Source organism: Oncorhynchus tshawytscha, linkage group LG30, assembly GCF_018296145.1.
Source record: "Oncorhynchus tshawytscha isolate Ot180627B linkage group LG30, Otsh_v2.0, whole genome shotgun sequence".
Classification (NCBI taxonomy): domain Eukaryota; kingdom Metazoa; phylum Chordata; class Actinopteri; order Salmoniformes; family Salmonidae; genus Oncorhynchus; species Oncorhynchus tshawytscha.
In genome coordinates, this window is record NC_056458.1 from 14,163,496 (window position 1) to 14,177,939 (window position 14,444).

At 39.2% G+C, this 14,444-nt stretch overlaps 1 protein-coding gene across 2 annotated transcripts; it reads right to left on the bottom strand.

The window, feature by feature from the left end:
- Positions 1-4,150: 4,150 nt before the first annotated feature.
- On the bottom strand, positions 4,151-10,820 carry LOC112250255 (immunoglobulin-binding protein 1-like). Of its 2 annotated transcripts, none has more exons than XM_024420237.2 (6): positions 10,574-10,820; positions 9,839-10,141; positions 9,397-9,592; positions 9,223-9,299; positions 6,421-6,530; positions 4,151-6,274 (listed from the first exon to the last, which is right to left on the bottom strand). In XM_024420237.2, exons 1-6 carry the CDS (start codon positions 10,783-10,785, stop codon positions 6,126-6,128), a joined length of 1,047 nt encoding a protein of 348 aa, XP_024276005.1. In that variant the 5' UTR covers positions 10,786-10,820; the 3' UTR covers positions 4,151-6,125. The 2 variants fall into 2 exon arrangements, with proteins under 2 accessions (XP_024276005.1, XP_024276006.1); XM_024420238.2 differs by lacking the exon at positions 10,574-10,820 and adding an exon at positions 10,485-10,522.
- Between the last annotated feature and the right edge of the window lie 3,624 nt (positions 10,821-14,444).

Here is a 14,444-nt window from a genome sequence, read left to right on the forward strand (position 1 = left end):
AAAAGATTAAGGATGGGAAAAATAACACAGACACTGGACAGAGGAACTCTGCCTAGAAGGCCAATATCCCGGAGCCTCCTCTTCACTGTTGACATTGAGACAGCTGTTTTGTGGGTACTATTTATGAAGCTGCCAGTTGAGGAATTGTGAGGCGTCTGTTTCTCAAACCAGACACTCTAATGTACTTGTCCTCTTACTCAGTTGTGCACCGGGGCCTCCCTCTCTTCTTTCTATTCTGTTTAGAGCCAGTTTACCCTGTTCTGTGAAGGGAGTAGTACACAGCGTTGTACGAGGTCTTCAGTTTTTGGGCAATTTCTTGCATGGAATAGCCTGACGAGTTTCAGAAGAAAGGTCTTTGTTTCTTTCCATTTTGAGCCTGTAATATAACCCACAAATGCTGATGCTCCAGATACTCAACTAGTCTAAAGAAGGCCAGTTTAATTGCTTCTTTAATCAGAACAACAGTTTTTAGTTGTGCTAACATAATTGCAAAAGGGTTTTCTAATGATCAATTAGCCTTTTAAAATGACAAACTTGGATTAGCTAACACAACGTGCCATTGGAACACAGGAGTGATGGTTGCTGATAATGGGCCTCTACGCCTATGTAGATATTCCATAAAAAATCTGCCGTTTCCTGCTACAATAATCATTTACAACATGAACAATCTCTACAATGTATTTCTGATCAATTTTTTGTTATTTTAATGGACAATATTTTTTTGCTTTTCTTTCAAAAACAAGGACATTTTTAAGTGACCCCAAACTATTGAACGGTAGTGTACATATTCATACATACACATACATACACACACATATAAATATATACATACATACATAAAAATACATACAGTGGGGAGAACAAGTATTTGATACACTGCCGATTTTGCAGGTTTTCCCTACTTACAAAGCATGTATCATTTTTATCATATGTACACTTCAACTGTGAATCGGAATCTAAAACAAAAATCCAGAAAATCACATTGTATGATTTTTAAACAATTGATTAGCATTTTATTGCATGACATAAGTATTTGATCACCTACCAACCAGTAAGAATTCCAGCTGCTGTGTAGTTCTGGGATGATACATACATATATATCTTTTTAAATATTTGTACAAACTAGTGAACAACAACGCTTTGCCCTGTATTTCCAGCTTACTATATACATTTTATGGACACAGTCTATTTTACAATAGTTTTATTTTGTTTGTTTTTAACTCTTATCCTTGCTCTACCTTCTATTTCTCCCATATATTTATGATGTCCATCCGGTTTGATTTATATTTGCCATATCTTTCAAACATTCCTCTTCTAAATAGTTCTTCAAAAAAGTTCTTAACTTATATTTTATTTATCACAATTTTCTTTAACTAATTATGGTCTTTAATGCAGGGCCTTGCTTTTTCCCCCTTCCACTTTTGCAGTAATGCTGTAATTAGTTGGCTGTAATTTTGGGTAGTGCAGATATTTCCATATGTTTTAGTTAGCTGCATGTATGACATAAATCCACCAGTCGTATTTATGATATCATTTAGGAAGATTATACCTTGTATAAACAATTTTTCAATTAGTATATTTGAGTTTAACAACAATATTTGTTATATTGTTCTGTCTTTTCTGGTTGATTAAATTGATATTGCAACCAACTTTCTATGGCTTGTTTTAAAAAGAGCTTTATTTAGGAGATAATTTCCTTTTCAAATAACTGAAAGTGAGAGGTTGTAATCTGAATAAATGGAAAAAGGATTTTCTTGAACATAGGGTGAGACATTCTTTCTAATTTGCTAGAGAACCAGTTCGGATTTAAGTATAACTTTTGTATGACTAAAGCCGTTAGTGAGAGGTCTAACGCTTTAATATTTAATCATTTCTGCCCTCCGAATTCATATTCATTATATAAATTGGCCGGTTTAATTTTGTCTGGTTAGCCATTCCAAATAAAATGGAATATTTGTTTTCTAATATAATTTACAAAAGTGTTCACTAGGTGTAGGCAAGACGATAAGCAAATAGGTAAACTGGGATATGACTAAAGAGGTAATCGGGGTGATTTTTCCACAAATAGAAAGGTATTTACATTTCAATGGTAGCAAGATCTTATCTAAATTTATTGGAGTGAGATCATGTATTTATTTTTGGATATGTATACCGAGTATATATACATCACCATCAGACCATTCTATTGGTAAAGTACATGGTAAAGTAAAAGTTGTATTTTTTTGTGATCCAATACGTAATATAGTACTTTTCATAATTTGGATGTAAAAATGTTCTAGATCCTTTATGAGGCTGGGGAGGGATCCAAGTTGTAGATTTTAAAGAAAACATGAATCATCAGCGCACAATGACACCTTTGTTTTTAAGCCCTGTATTTTTAATCGCTTGATATTATTGTTGGATCTGATTTTAATAGCTAACATTTCAATGGCCATAATAAATATATATGCCGATAGTGGACAACCTTGTTTTACTTCTCTTGACAGTTCAAAACTTTCTGAGAAGTAGCCATTATTTACTATTTTACACCTAGGGTTACTATACATTATTTTAACCCATTTTATAAGAGATTCTCCAAAATGTAAATGTTCCAGGTACTTATATATAAACTGCAGTCATACTTTATCAAAAACCTTTTAAAAGTCAGCTGGTTTCCCTGATTTTTCATAGTGTTCTATTGTTTCCAGTACTTGCCTTCTATTATCTCCAATATCCATTAAAAAACCTGTCTGATTAGAATGAATTATATCCAACAATACCTTTTTAATTCTATGTGCTATTCATTTTGCTAGAATTTTTGCATCACAACACTGAAGTGTAAGGGGCCTCCAATTTTCTGAATTGACTGGATCTTCATATTTCCCACTTGTATCCTGTTTCAGTAATAATAAAATCAGACCTTCTTGTTGAGTGTCTGATAATCTACCATTTACATAGGAGTGGTTAAAACATGCTAATAAGGGTCCTCTGAGTATATCAAAAAAGATTTGGTATACCTCAACTGGAATGCCGTCCAGCCCTGGAGTTTTCCTGGACTTAAAGGCTTTAATTGCATCAATAAATTCCTCTGTAATTTCACCTTCACATGAGTCTTTCTGAATGGCTGTTAATTTTACATTATTAATAGAAGAAAATCCACACAATTAGCTTCGGTTAGAGACGGAAACACCTTTTTAGCATTGCTTTTTAGTCTCAGTTTTTATTGTTATTCATTTGTTTTTTATCCTCTTATGTTTGTAATGTGTCTCTGTCAACTGTTTCCACATTGTGCCCACATTTCCTGGCCCCTCCCTATACGCAAATTATTTGACAGATATTCTTTCAAAATAATATTTATTTATTTTAAGACACTTATTGATCCATAAGTCTATGGTGCCACCTTTCAAATATTGATTTAAATGGTTTCACTGTCCAGTTCCGTCTATCAATCAATCAATCAATCAAATGTATTTATAAAGCCTTTTACATCAGCAGTTGTGCTTATACAAAAACCCAGCCTAAAACCCCAAAGAGACAGCAATGCAGGTATAGAAGAACAGTGGAAAAACTATCTAGAAATGCAGGAACCTAGGAAGAAACCTAGAGGAGCCAGGCTCTGAGGGGTAGTCAGTCCTCTTCTGGCTGTGCCAGGTGGAGATTACAGGAGTACATGGCCATTCAGGTCAAATCGTTGTTCAAACTTTCATTAGATGACCAGCAGGGTCAAATAATAATCAGAGGGTGCCACAGGTCAGCACCTCAGGAGTAAACATCAGTTGGCTTTTCATAGTCGAGCATTCAGAGGTAGAGACAGGTGGTGCAGGAGAGAGAGAGTGAGTCTACACTTGTAAGATATCCAGACATAATGTGTGCCCGTCTACCTCCGAAGGTGGTCAGGAAGATCTGATCACAATCAGACCATAATGCGTCTTTTAATAATCTGCACCTGTCTGGAAATGTGGGCACAATCAGAATGTGGACAAGTTCAGCACAAAGGATGCATGTTAGAACAAGGTATAAATCGGGCTACTGGCTGAGGTTAAATATCACTGTACATCAAGAGACATGAAGCTAGAACTGGGTGGCCCAGAATTGAGGTGGTGAACTGATGATTTCACTTTAGCACAGCTGTCCAATGGGTAGCAAATAAAGGAAACTTTTAGCGAGCATGTCCAATATATTGATTTAATTGGCTTTGAAACGGAAATACATTTTGAGATCACAATTTATGCTTTCACCAAAAGACACATATCAAGTTACATGGGAGCAATATTAGTCATGTTCAATATATATGATTTTGATTCATGCACATTTTGTGCGTGTGAATATCAGTGTGCCAATAACAATTTGCTTGACCATAGCAGCTTATCATATTTATTCTGGACTGTATCCATATTTTTTTTACACTAGCAACTTCTTTAAGAAACAATGAGAAAAGTACAAAACACTCAAATAATTTGTTACAATGGGAACCATGCAGGTTTTGCACACAGAATTCCTGCTATTCTGAAAAAAAATAGACCAACCACTACTCATTATCAACTCTGACAAAGGAATCCACCAAGTCTGTCAAAATCAGTGCCTGTTCAAACTGTACATGTGTAAGAGGTGGGAAAGAAATCAAATGAGTCAGCCATACATTTTGAGAAAAGAGCAAATTGGCTGTCACAAGGCAGTTATTTAACAACAAAAAACCATTCAGCAAAACGAGATGAAAAGGGAGTGGATCTCTGTAATTAAGTGCATCACAAACCCATTATTCAGTGTTACAATGGACATCAAACAGAGGAAATAATATTGTACATACTCCATATGTATTCTGACAGTGAAGCAAACCATTTTAAACGTGGCTCTATACTCCAGTATTTTAGTTGAGAATGTTTCATATTAGGCGACAGTACAGAATGCCAGCAGCGAGGGTCTGTTGTACAATAAAAAAATGTATGTATCTAGTCCCCCATTTTAAAAAGTCATAACTATTTGGACAAATTCACTTATAGTGTATTAAAGTAGTCAAAAGTTTAGTATTTGGTCCCATATTCCTCACACAATGGCTACATCAAGCTACTAAAAACTTGGATGCATTTGCTGTTTTGCCCAATAGGAACAGAATGGTGAATTCTGTAGCCTCTGATCAGCATCTCACTTAATATTCATGATTTTCCTTAGTCATGGCATTATCAGGATTAATTTAGAAATGTTCAGAAACATTATCTGTAAACCTAGAAAGAAAATTAAATCAGTCACCATTCAGTTATTATTGGGCAAAACAAAAGCTGCAGCACAACCAAAACAAACTGCACAACACTGACAAAAATGTACTTACTTTGTCTGCGATACGTGGTTGAATGCACTAAGTCGCGCCGGACAAGTGTGTCTGCTAAATGACTCAAATGTAAACGTAAAAATGGGTCCAAATACTCAACTTTTGAATACACTAATTGAATCTGTCAAAAAATACTTAGGACTTCAAATTAATTTCTAAACGGTAAAACAGCTATTAAAACACCCTCAAAACAAAAGGTGACATTCTGTACTGTCACCTGATCAGATTTTTTTTCTTCTCAAAACCAAAATGCCGGAGTATAGAGCCACATTTTAGGGGACTGTATAAGCACACAAGCTACCTTTTCCATCACTAAACACATTAAGTGTGGATGACAATATACAATAGCAGTTTTTTGGAACTATAGATTGTTACCACCTCTGTAGAGTTCTTCACAAAAGTCTAAGTACTGTTGGATACACTCAGGAAATATGAATCCGCTTGGGAACAGCTGTTAATCAATTGATCATCAAATTCACTTTACTAATCTTCTCAAGCATAGCACTGCACCATCTCGACAGACGACGCCTTGGTGGAAATACTTGGTTGTGTATTCGTATGGAACCTGCAGATAATATTAATGGCTGCCAATAAATAATTTTCCTCTGATACGGCCACAATTACAGATGTGATTTGCAGCATCAGAATAAAAAGTGACCATAAACAGACAAACAGTTTCTGTCTGGGATTGTATAAAACTCCCTTTTCTTAAAGACCATGTATCCATAGACACCAGCAACGTTGTTGTTTATTACAGAGGGACAGAGAGTAGATGAACACTGCAGACCAGGCATGGCACTGTTGCTTTGTTTGATGGTTGTTAGCCCATGTTTTTACGGTTCCCATAGCCTCTCCGATGCGTATCCTTCCAGTTGTCCCAGTCTCTAGCTTTCTGCAAGGCCTCCTCATCGTCGTTTTCAACCCGCTTCTCTTTCTCTTCTTGTTCTCGCTCTTCTGCATCAAAGTCCTCTGAAAGGGAGACAAATTGTATTTGGTGAATGAGACAGGGTGTATATAAAACATGGTTGATGAACATTTATTTGAGTTTTCCTGAAAACAATTGATGTACAGTTAACTGTAAATAGAATGCTATTATAAACATCTCTTAACCCTACCAGCGCTGCGTGGGATCCCCTGGTCTGGCAAGGCATTTTTCTTCCTGTGCTGTTCATACCAGTCATCCACTGACATAGTAGGTAGGCTGGGGTAGCCTGCCCCAAATACTCTAAGATGAAAAATTACACATTAAAAGGGATATTTTGTTTTTTAGCATGTTAGACCTAATTTTCCAATTACTTTTCAAGTTGAAGCATCATCCAGACAGTTGTTTTGGTTAAAGATCCTGAGATTTCTTTGGCTGGCTTAGTTGTGTGCATGAGCCATATAGTGGCAATGGTCAGACACACACAAACACACACACCAAAAAAAGAAAAGTCCCTTTTTCAGGACCATGTCTTTCAAAGATAACTCGTAAAAATCCAAATAACTTCACAGATCTTCATAGTAAAGGGTTTCAACAATATTTCCCATGCTTGTTTAATAAACCATAAACAATGAACGTGTGGAACGGTCGTTAAGACACTAACAGCTTACAGACGGTAGGCAATTAAGGTTACAGTTATGAAAACTTAGGACACTAAAGAGGCCTTTCTACTGATTCTGAAAAACACCAAAGGAAAGATGCCCAGGGTCCCTGCTCATCTGCGTGAACGTGCCTTAGGCATGTAAAGGTGGCCAGGGAAATAAATTACAATGTCCGTACTGTGAGACGCCTAAGACAGCGCTACAGGGAGACAGGATGGACAGCTGATTGTCCTCGTAGTGGCAGACCACGTGTAACACCTGCACAGGATCCGTATGTCCGAACATCACACCTACGGGACAGGTCCAAGATGGTAACAACTGCTCGAGTTACACCAGGAACGCACAATCCCTCCCCATCAGTGCTCAAACTGTCCGCAATAGGCTGAGAGAGGCTGGACTGAGGGCTTGTAAGGCCTGTTGTAAGGCAGGTCCTCACCAGACATCACAGGCAACAACGTCGCCTATGGGCACAATCCCACTGTCGCTGGATCAGACAGGACTGGAAAAAAGTACTCTTCACTGACGAGTCGCGGTTTTGTCTCACCGGGGTGATGGTCGGATTCGCATTTATCGTCAAAGGAATGAGCGTTACACCGAGGCCTATACTCCGAAGCAAGATCGATTTGGAGGTGGAGGGTCCATCGTGGTCTGGGGCGGTGTGTCACAGCATCATCGGACTGAGCTTGTTGTCATTGCAGGCAATCTCAAAACTGTGCGTTACAGGGAAGACATCCTCCTCCTTCATGTGGTATCCTTCCTGCAGGCTCATCCTGAAATGACCCTCCAGCATGAAAGTGCCACCAGCCATACTGCTTGTTCTGTGTGTGATTTCCAGCAAGACAGGAATGTCAGTGTTCTGCCATGGCCAGAGAAGAGCCTGGATCTCAATCCCATTGAGCACGTCTGGGACCTCTTGGATCGGAGGGTGAGGGCTAGGGCCATTCTCCCCCAGAAATGTCTGGGAACTTGCAGGTGCCCTGGAGGAAGAGTGGGGTAACATCTTACAGCAAGAACTGGCAAATCTGGCACAGTCCATGAGGAGAAGATGCAGTACTTAATGCATCTGGTGGCCACACCAGATACTGACTGTTACTTTTGATTTTGACCCCCCCTTTGTTCAGGGACACATTATTCAATTTCTGTTAGTCACATGTCTGTGGAACCTGTTCAGTTTATATCTCAGTTGTTGAATCTTGTTATGTTCATACAAATATTTACACAAGTTAAGTTTGCTGAAAATAAACACAGTTGACAGTGAGTTTATATACATATACACACACACGTTCAAAAGTTTGGGGTCACTTAGAAATGATTGTTTTTGATAAAAAAGCATTTTTTTTGTCCATTAAAATAACATCAAATTGAGCCCGAAATACAATGTAGACATTGTTAATGTTGTAAATGACTATTGCGGCTGGAAACAGCTGATTTTGTTTGGGATATCTACATAGGCGTACAGAGGACCATTATCAGAAACCATCACTCCTGTGTTCCAATGGCACGTTGTGTAAGTAAATCCAAGTTAATCCTTTTAAATGGATAATTAATCATTAGAAAACCCTTTTGCAATTATGTTAGCACAGCTGAAAACTGTCATGCTGATTAAAGCAGCAATAAAACTGGCCTTCTTTAGACTAGTTGAGTATCTGGCGCATCAGCGTTTGTGGATTCGATTACAGGCTCAAAATGGCCAGAAATAAAGCACTTTCTTCTGAAACTCATCAGTCGATTCTTGTTCTGAGAAAGGATGGCTATTCCATGTGCGAAATTGCCAAGAAACTGAATATCTCATACACCGCTGTGTACTACTCCCTTCACAGAACAGCGCAAACTGGCCCTAACCAGAACAGAAAGAGTAGGAGACCCCGGTGCACTACTGAGCAAGAGGACAAGTACATAAAAGTGTCTGGTTTGGGAAACAAACGCCTCACAAATCCTTAACTGGCAGCTTCATGAAATAATCAGTCTGAGATATGGAGTTTTGGTTACTACATGATTCCATATGTGTTATTTCATAGTTTTGATGTCTTCACTATTATTCTACAATGTAGAAAACAGTACAAATAAAGAAAAACCCTTGAATGAGTAGGTGCCCAAACTTTTGACTGGTATTGTATGCATGCATGTACACACATACAATGAGGTCTAAAGTGTTAAATAAACTAGGTATCCCTTTAATTACACATGAATCAACTATTTACTTCATGTGATATTTTAAGCAAGTAGCTATGTACTGTTGACAAGGGAGGTTGGACAGAGTACTTATTTTGTGAGCAGGAAAACAGCAATTAGCAGAAGGAGAAAATAAATGATAAGTTTGAGCAGGTGCCTACCGGGCCTGAACAGCATCTCTGGTGAGAATGAAGGGTTTCATGGGAGGCCTTTTAGAGTGTAATGGCTCTGCTGAACTCTGCACATGGAAAAGATACAGCGCATAAGAAAACCATACTCTTTCAATGAGACATTGGTGAATGAATGGCATTAGTTACATCTTCAAGTCCAGGTACCTGTTTTAGAACATCCATCCTGGTCAAAATCTCCATTTCCTGGTCAATGCTCTCGATCTCCTCCAGGGATACAGCAATCCATTTCCTCACATTGAGGAGGTAAAAGTTTCGGACTATCTCGTCATCTGCCTGCCCACTGTCCACTGCTGCCTTGATCTCTGATAGCTTGGCCTCTGTGTCCTTCCTCTGTTTGTATCTGCAAAGTATAATAAATAAGTTAGAACAATTTGCGTGCAGATTAATTGCCATTATGAAATGAATAAGTCAGATCTTTCATTTGTTAAATAGGTGGGGGTCATAACATATTTTAAGAGGTGCGTGACAGGTACTAGACCTTCAAGCATAGGTCAGTTGGCCTAAATTTGACTTGTGCAGTGCTCAATCAAAACAATGATTGTTCTAATTGTTAAAATTGTAATTGAAATGTAGAGGTTTAATATACCTTTCTATCTTTGCTGCTCTAACTGTTGCCATCGCAATTAAGTCTGGAGGTTTGGGGGGCCCATTTGCAGATTCTTCTTCTGGTATGTCAGCGGAGTTTTCAATGGTTTTGGGTAGTTCAAAATTTGATATGTTATACTCCTTACATCTTTTCAAGAAGTCCAAAAAGTAACATCTAGCTATCTGAACGTGGTCTAGTCGTTTTGCCAGGTTCACTTGCTTCATAGTTAGAGCCCCCAGGAAGGCAGGCAACATAAGATACTTCAGATCTGTGGTTGCTACCTCCTCCAAATCCTCATTTCGGCTGAAAAACAAACATAAACAAGATTAACCTTGATGATCATAACTATTCATTAGAACTAGCTTATGATGTGGAGAAACATTGCGAACTTTTGAGCCTTCAACTGACGTTCCACCTTAAAATTGGTTTCCCGAATGAGTACGGACACTTTCCTGATACACACATTTGAACGCACTGGACATGCAGCATCACCTTCATTGCATGGCCTTACCTTAGGTTAGCTTGCTACTGGAGCTAGGTTGTTAGCTTGTTTACGACAGCCTAGTAAAGTAGCTAGCTAGCTAAACGGTCAAACAACTTTACGGTGTAATCTGTTTGTTATCTAGCTGTCTTTACAATTTGATACCTGTGAATCTGGCTAGTCGTCATTGCTAGAGAAGCAGTCTGTGTAGTTTGGTAGCTGCTAGGTAGCGCTAACGACGTTAGTAACGTCACCTGAATAAGTCGAGTTGGGCCACCATTCGCGTTGCCACTTCAAGTTGCGTTATGCCACGCTTGATTTTGACCTGGATATGGGTGGCTGCGATGGGATCATTTGTGGTGTCCACCTCCTCATATAGTTTCCATCCTCGATCTAATAAATCAGATAGTTTAAGCGGTTCTTCTGACTGCATTAATGACATGCTAGTGCTTTCTACGGCTGCCATTTTTTTACAACGTTTTGGATGAAATGACCACTATCGGCTTCCGTATTTATTCTACGCTCACTTTATTTATGAGCGTATAGAAGTTTGCTGTGCGTTTTGACAAACGTCCTCCTGAGACCCAGCAATGCATGTGTGTCCTCTAATGGACATAATTCGTTTTTGGTCCGTATTTTGAAGGCCACACGTGCAGTGTCGATTTTAGCATGTAGCAAAGCCACTACATAACACAACATTACACAATACATGAATTGCACTATAATGGTGACAACCGGTGCCCACATACTGTTAGGGCCTAAATTAATCTGTCCCAACAGCAGAGTTTTCTTTTCAGCACCATGGAGTGAATCCTTACCACCGCTACACCTGGCTATAAACGGAGCCTTAATTGTCTGGCAGCCAAAAAGTTAATTCAGCCTCCTTTACTGCCTTTAAAAAAAAACATAGCTGACTTGCTTGAACAAATGTTGTTCCTACTGACGATTGAGATGTACAAACTATGGCATAAGGGAATGATGAACGGATAAGAGGCAATCCATAATTTCGATTAAGACATTAATGAGCGAGCTAAGACAGACGTAGTCAATAAAACTATTTCTTCAGCACTTTTTAAAATGTAAAATGACAGAATTAAGAACATGGCCCATTCTTACAGTATTCTCCCTGTACACCCAGTCAGAACCATAGGATAAATAAAGGTGGCATATAATTAGACAATGAAAGCACTTACAATATTTGATAATTACATTTCTCTAAAGCAGGCTATAGGCTACATGTGCACCACCAAGTCAGAACAGTAAGTTAGAACACTAAGAACAGTAACTTAGAACACTAAGTTATGAGGAGGAAAGTGACCAAATTATTTGGGTGAGGCACATGGGCTACTAACAGCTTACCACACAATATACACTTAGTATTAATTTCTTAGCTACAGTATATGTCTCCCTAGCATAATACATCATTTATGCAGCAACATACAAGACATTTTTGGACTCTCCGTTGTGCTCTGCTCACTTGAACAGGAAGGTAGCTCAGTAGTCCTTCTCGTGGGCAAAATGTGTCATTAAACTTTGTCATCAAAGTCTGGCATTCTCTGGATTTATGGTGCTTTCAAGACAACTGGTAACTCAGAAAAAAAGAAGGGACCTTATATAGACAAGTGTGTGCTTTCCCAAATCATGGTCAATCAATGTAATTTACCACAGGTGGACTCTAATCAAGTTGTAGAAACATTTCAAAGATAAACAATGGAAACAGGATGCCCCTGAGCACAATTTCGAGGCTCATAGCAAAGGGTCTGAATACTTATGTAAATAAGGTATTTCTGTTTTTTATATATATATATTTGCAACATTTTCGGAAAAACTGTTTTTGCTTTGACATTATGCGTTATGGTGTGTAGATTTACGAGGAAAAACATTAATTTAATACATTTTAGAATAAGGCTGTAACGTAACAAAATGTGGAAAAAGTCAAGTGGTCTGAATACTTTCCGAATGCAGTATGCTGTATAAAAATTATGAAACCGTGAATGAATCTATTGATCATGCATTCAAAGTTGATTTAACTTACAATACATTGAACACACAACCTGATTGGATATAATAATAAGCACCAGACCTATAAATACCACAAGATGCTTAGACATAATCCACTTAAAAAACAGTCTGCCTTTTCAAACTCTGAACCTATCTGCCTATTGTCAGGCAATTTTGACTTACTTGCGGAATACGGCCTAATAATAGATAGACTACATTTAAGTGTTGGCTATTGTTAGGGGCCAGACGGATTACCAGGATGTGTACTCAGAGCGTGCGCAGACCAACTGGCAAGTGTCTTCATTGACATTTTCAACCTCTCCCTGACCGAGTCTGTAATACCTACATGTTTCAAGCAGACCACCATAGTCCCTGTGCCCAAGAAAGCAGGTAACCTGCCTAAATGACTACCACCCAGTAGCACTCACATCTGTAGCCATGAAGTGCTTTGAAAGGCTGGTCATGGCTCACATCAACACCATCATCCTGGAAACCCTAGACCTACTCCAAATCACATACCGCCCCAACAGATCCACAGATGACGTGATCTCAATCGCACTCCACACTGTCCTTTCCCACTTGGACAAAAGGAACACCTATGTGAGAATGTTGTTCATTGAATATAGCTCAGCGTTCAACACCATAGCGCCCACAAAGCTCATCACTAAGCTGAGGACCCTGGGACTAAACACCTCCCTTTGTAACTGGATCCTGGACATCCTGACGGGCCGCCCCCAGGTGGTAAGGGTAGGCAACATCACATCTAGCTTGCTGATCCTCAACATGGAGGCCCCTCAGGGGAGCATGCTAAGTCCCATCCTGTACTCCCTGTTCACCCAAGACTGCATTGCCAAGCATGACTCCAACACCATCATTAAGTTTTCTGACGACACAACTGTGGTAGGCCTGATCACAGACAATGAAGAGACACATCACCAACAAACTATCATGGTCCAAACACACAGTCGCGAAGAGGGCACGACAACACCTTTTCCCCCTCAGGAGACTGAAAAGATTTGTCATGGGTCACCAGATCCTCAAAAATGTATACAGCTGCACCTTCGAGAGCATCCTGACCGGTTGCATCACCACCTGGTATGGCAGCTGCTCGGCATCTGACCATAAGGCGCTATAGAAGCTTTCTGCCACCCAGAAAGCTTCGATAGCACCTTATGGTCGGATGCCGAGCAGTTGGACCATGATAGTTCGTTGATGATGTGGATACCAAGGAACTTGAAACTCTCGACCTGCTCCACTACAGCCCCATCGATGTGAATGGGGGTGTGTTCGGCCCTCCTTTTCCTGTAGTCCACGATCAGCTCCTTTGTCTTGCTCACGTTGAGGGAGAGGTTGTTGTCCTGGCACCACACTGCCAGGTCTCTGACCTCCCTATAGGCTGTCTCTTCATTACTGCACGGCAAGCGGTACTGGAGCCCCAAGTCTAGGTCCAAAAGGCTCCTTAACAGCTTCTACCCCCAAGTCATAAGACGACTGAACAATTAATCAAATGGCCACCCGGACAATTTACTTTGACCCCACCCCTCTGTTTTTACACTGCTGCTACTCGCTATTTATTATCTATTGTATGCATAGTCACTTTACCCTACCTATATGTACAAATTACCTCGACTACCCTGTACCCCCGCACATTGACTCGGTACCGGTACCCCCTGTATATAGCCTCGTTATTGTTATTTTATTGTGCTACTTTTTATTTTATTTTTTACTTTAGTTTATTTAGTAAATATTTTCTTAAAGTCTATTTCTTGAACTGCATTGTTGGTTAAGGGCTTATAAAGTAAGCATTTCACCGTAAGGTCTACACCGGTTGTATTCGAGGCATGTGACAACTAACATTTTATTTGATCTACCCCACTTTTCAAACAAACATCAAAACGTTTTTTCCATTTCTGTCATCTGGGAGGAAATAAGAGGCTCACTATAAACAAGGCTCTACAAGTGCAATTAATCTACTGGTTCCCTGGCCTATGTTTTACTCTGGGACAGTGGTCCTCTGGAAGTCCCATGAAGATGAATTGTGATTTTTTTTTTAACCAGTCAATGAAAAACTAGTAAGTCATTTGAAACAGTATAATGGAATAGTGCCTAGTGAAGTTCATTGCA